This window comes from Littorina saxatilis, linkage group LG8 (genome assembly GCF_037325665.1).
Source record: "Littorina saxatilis isolate snail1 linkage group LG8, US_GU_Lsax_2.0, whole genome shotgun sequence".
In the NCBI taxonomy this organism is placed as follows: domain Eukaryota; kingdom Metazoa; phylum Mollusca; class Gastropoda; order Littorinimorpha; family Littorinidae; genus Littorina; species Littorina saxatilis.
In genome coordinates, this window is record NC_090252.1 from 31,627,775 (window position 1) to 31,632,774 (window position 5,000).

The 5,000-nt window shown below is 43.8% G+C and overlaps 2 protein-coding genes across 2 annotated transcripts in view; both read right to left on the reverse strand.

The window, feature by feature from the left end:
* The window catches only part of LOC138973308 (arylsulfatase B-like), a 443,818-nt gene that overhangs the window by 80,578 nt on the left and 358,240 nt on the right, over positions 1-5,000 (reverse strand). The gene's annotated exons all lie outside the window — the stretch shown is intronic.
* Positions 1-5,000, reverse strand: part of LOC138973313 (sialin-like) — a 22,112-nt gene that overhangs the window by 15,209 nt on the left and 1,903 nt on the right. Inside the window, exons 3-4 of the mRNA XM_070346033.1 lie at positions 4,827-5,000; positions 3,309-3,396 (exon numbers count right to left, since the gene is read on the reverse strand). The exon at positions 4,827-5,000 is cut by the window's right edge and continues 57 nt beyond it. Coding sequence (XP_070202134.1) covers positions 3,309-3,396; positions 4,827-5,000 — 262 coding nt within the window. The remainder of the gene's footprint in view (positions 1-3,308; positions 3,397-4,826) is intronic.

The window sequence follows — 5,000 nt, forward strand, 5'->3', positions numbered from 1 at the left end:
TCGACATGTCTGTTATCATTTGCTAAAAGTTATCATATTAAAAATAACTCATATTGTCATCATTTGTACGGGTTTTCATTCATAACCAGCCGGGAAATAAATATGTTGTTCCCCATGCAATAAATCGAGGTGGTGAATGGGTTTGAGCTTTCAGGTGAAACGTGGATTGTCAAAGTAAAAGCCAATCAGGCTGATTGTTTGATGTGCGGCTTTGGATTCGTGTTTCCGAGAACAATAATTGTAAGCATTCACTCCCAAAGACCCAATCAATGTTGATAACTACCGCGGCGACTCATGGTCAATTTTCAGCTTTTCTCTGTCATCGCAAAATCCACAACGAAAAGTCATAAAACACTTAAAAGAAAAGAAATATGCTAAACACTGTCTGAACTCACACTTTTGATGGCAGCTCTGTACATTTTCAGACTGGAAGAAAAGCGTCAACAAGCGACGTTTGACATCCCAGACAAGTTTGACGTGTTATCCCGAACTACCACTCTACCTCTGACTCAAGAAGAAGAGGAAACCCCCAAGGCAACAGAGAAACCAGGCATCCAGATCTGCACCAGTGTTCCACATGTTACCTCAGGAGAAGATCAGAATGACACAGCTCGACAGGCACTCACCTTAGCCCTGATCGACGAACAGTACCCAAAAGAGGCGTGGATCCATGTATACACCGATGGATCAGCAACTAACGCCGTGCTCAATGGAGGTGCAGGCATTCTCATCCAGTTCCCTGGGGGACATACAGCTACATCCAGCGTTGCCACTGGCAAACACTGCACAAACTATAAAGCAGAAGCAGAAGCTCTCATGCAGGCCGCCTCCTTTGTTCAGGACTCCGCAGACCCTTGCTACCAAGTTGTCTTCCTCTCGGACGCCCTTTCAGTCCTTCAGGCCCTAGAGAACGACAAACTCCCACAGCTGGCCAAAGCATTACAGATGGTCAGACAAACCAGAAGAGTTGTCCTCCAGTGGATACCAGCACACTGTGGGATACCAGGAAATGAAAGGGCAGATGAGCTGGCAAAAGAAGGAGCCGTGGAAGACCAACCTGAAAACAGTGTCAGCTTTAGTGAGCAGAAGACAATCATCAAGGCATTGATGAGGCCAAGGACAAACAGAGATGACTACCACACAATGTCCAGAGAGCAGCAAGTTAACCTCATCAGGCTGCGTACTGGCCACAACAGGCTCAATGCTCACATGAACCGAAAGTTCAAGCTGGCGCCATCACCAACCTGTGCCTGCGGTCAAGAGGACCAAACAGCGGAACACATCTTACAGCGATGTCCCTTACTAGATGAGGAACGAAAAGAAGTGTGGCCGTCACCAACTCCCTTGCAGACCAAACTATACGGCAGTCGACAGGAGTTGGAGAAAACGACAACATTTATCACCAGTGCTGGACTGATTGTGTAACCTCTGCGAACGCCAAGAAGAAGAAGAAGATCTCGAACTACTGTGACGCTGCTTTGCGGCCCGGAATTGGATTCTAAAAATTCGTCTCTCTGTGGGTTATTGCGCATTTTCTTGCACTACCAAATTGATGACAAAAACGATGTTTGGTGGCTTGTTGTCAGACCAGCATTTTGTTGTTGGTCCTCGGGGAGCATATCGCCTCTTGTCGCATATTTATCAATCGAGGCCTTCGGCCTTGGTCGATAAAGATGAAACAAAAGACGATATGGTCCCCTTGGACCAACAAAAAAGCTGGTCTGTCAACAAGCCACTAAACATCTTATAATGTATGTCTTCTTAAGATATGAGATGGTGTTATATAGTGCACTTATTGATTTTTATAGGCAAAAAGGCAACAAGAACATTATTTTATTTATTGTATGTTTTATAGGATTAGTGATAATTAATGCGAGTGTAAATCTTTGGAGAACCAGTGTGTTTTGTGTGTATTTGTCTTATTTGTCATAATAATTCTGATGTATTATGGTCGTTTAGAGGCAAGTTGGGTGCGTCAAAGAAATTGTTTCATGTTAAAGATATAGTGTCCGCGCCGCCATTTTGGAGAGGTTTTTTTTTTCGAATTCGGCCAATTTGAAGATTTTGGGGAATCTAGTGTACCTTAATTAAGACGCACCTGGCCCGGTTTGCTCAATAAAGCACCACAAGTATGCTAAATGATTAAATCAAAATGAGTTTTTTGACGTCTGCTCTCCACCATTTGAAGATTAAAATTGGCCGTCATAGACTGGTTTTCGTCGCGAGCGCGTGCCGTTAGCATGACGACTCAAAACAATGGCGGATGGGATAGCCGCTCGGTGGGACAAGCCCGCAAGTTTCAGTAAGAAATCGACTCCATGTGGTTCAGAAAGCAGCTGACTGACTCCGAACGACACAGAATCACGAGAAAGACACGCTCGGCGCACGAAATGCAAAGTTATCATCAGCAAGCAGACGGAAAGCTGGATTCAACTGAGTGTTTTACCGTTCAGGATGCTAGCGACGTAACCTACAGATACAGATACAGATATCCTGCTACTGGAGTTGTAAGTATTAAATAAAGCGAGTGTTGTAATGGACAACAAAGTGTTGTTATTGTTGTTATTGTATGCGTGCCTGCGTGTGTGTATGTGAGGGTCGGGGGCACCGATTTTGAGCATGCAGTAAAGTCAAATCTGCATAAAGTGACAGGGTGACCCAGTAGTCCCCCTTTGTTACAGGCAGTTGCTCTGCATTGATGGAGTTGTCTCCCTGCCAAAGCGTGAGCTATTTATAGTGACTCTACGTTTTTGATACGCTCGAATAAAGACAGCACACCAGTGAAATGTGGAGTCTAGAGGAGAAACTGGTCACAAAGCACCCAGTACATGCCAGAGAGATAGGAGAATCGGCACAATCAAAGAAAATACCAAAATCATTCAATAGATATGGAAATATTACGATTTACTGTGAAAATGCTAGCAAAAATGGCGTCCAAAATTGGGAACGCACACTTGGTGCGTCTTTGAAGATTTACCTCCCGTTCTGTGTTGTTGATAATAGTCGTGTTTGTGCTGTTTTTGTTGAAATAGTAACTAATAAAACTGATGCAGTTCTAAAAAAAAAAATAAAAAAAAAGACAGTGAAATGTGGAGTGGCTGTTTGTGATGGGGTCTGGTTGATGTTGTCCCCTTGTATACTCTCTGTAACCTTTGCGTAGCCATGGCAGTTTTTATAGGGCTTTTAATCGACCTCTACAATTCTCAATCCTGTTTGACTGGCCTTTGCCTCCAAAGGTGATTGTTGTGCTTCGTGCACTCGGTTACAACAAGGCATGTATAACAACGTCTTTACCAATGACAGCTTACCGAGGTTAACGAGGGTCATCAGGCGACTGGATTCATTGGGTGGACACCATTTAGCCGTCACAGCAAACAGCGCGGGAAACGTACAAGCCTGAGAACAAAGAAACAGTAACATTTAGCAAGACAATGTAGTATTTATTGACAATGTCACATGGCTTGCTATGGCAAGCTTATACGTGTTTCTCTTTTTTCAAAATTTGAAATGCGAGCAAAAGAGAGCTTTTCAATAAAGGAACAAGGAACAAGTGTAAACTTGGTATCACAGCTAGCGATGCAGTATTCTTGTTATCATACATTCTGTACCTGCGTGCCGTCTGCGTCAAACTTGTCAGAGTCGAAATATCCAAATTGAAGAAGCGTGTTCTGGCACTTTGATATATTCCAAAGCCTGGTGAAATCTTTGACGTCAAAAGCAAAAATAGGTCACAATAAGAATTACAGCTTAACGTATGCGTTCACAACATTCTGCCAGTGGAAACGACAAACGCAAAAGCGTTTCCAGGATGAAGTTTGTCTTGGTGACTGTACTTTGACCCGACCTCATTAACATGATATACACACGTGTAAAGAGATGGTTTATTCATCGTTTATCCCATGACCTGCTTCTTTGTCTATGTTAAGTTAAGTAGGTGAATACGCTGCGTATCCCATGGCTACCCGAGCTTATTCCATGGTTACCGGAGCTTATTCCATGGTTACCGAGCCTCGATCTGACCTGTTTTTAGTGTATTCGCAGAGTACAACTGGAATAATGTAGAGGTTCTCTGCATTGTTAGAGTTTAATGATGGACTACTCTCTTCATTGAACGACTTCGGAATGTTGCGGTGTAAAAGTCGATATAACGAATGGCTCCTGGCCTACAAACGTCAATGTTGAAACAAATAACAGATACAACAAACGATACGCATATTCTGCATATGTTTAAAGAGCGGAGTCAAGATCATTTGCTGGCCGAAGCGGCCGAAGGCATGAACAACGAGTATTGCGATTGAGATCAAGGGACACTATTCCATACATTTTACACAACAGACAATCAGCAAGAGAGAGAGAGAGAGAGAGAGAGAGAGAGAGAGAGAGAGAGAGAGAGAGAGAGAGAGAGAGAGAGAGAGAGAGAGAGAGAGAGAGAGAGAGAGAGAGAGAGAGAGAGAGAGCCTGTTGTCACATATTTATCAACCGCGGCCTTCGGCCTTGGTCGATAAAGATGAAACAAAAGACGATATGGTCCCCTCGGACAAACAAAAAAGCTGATCTGACAACAAGCCAGTGAGCAAACACACAAGCAATTAAGTTAGTGTGAAATCAACAACCAAATCAGTTGATAGATTGATGGATTAATTGAGTGATGATTAACCAACCAATCAGCCAATCCGCCCATCCTTACATCAACAGCTGGCCACTCAACCATGCATTCAATCAATGAATGAAAAAGTCAGGCAAGCAAGCAACCATCCCTTCATAATAAATTATTATTCTGCATGGCGTTTCGATAGAAAGAAAACATTCTTAATTCACGCTCTTACGTTGGCCAGGCCGCTGACAAACAGCAAGGCAGCAAAGGCGTGAGGTCCGTAGCGAGGTATCCAGACAGACAAGGCCTGACACAACACGTTGACCGCTCCACTGGTCAGGATCAGTCTGTATCCTCCACACCGCCCAGTCAGCCAGCCAGCGGGGATCTGCATCAGGTAATAACC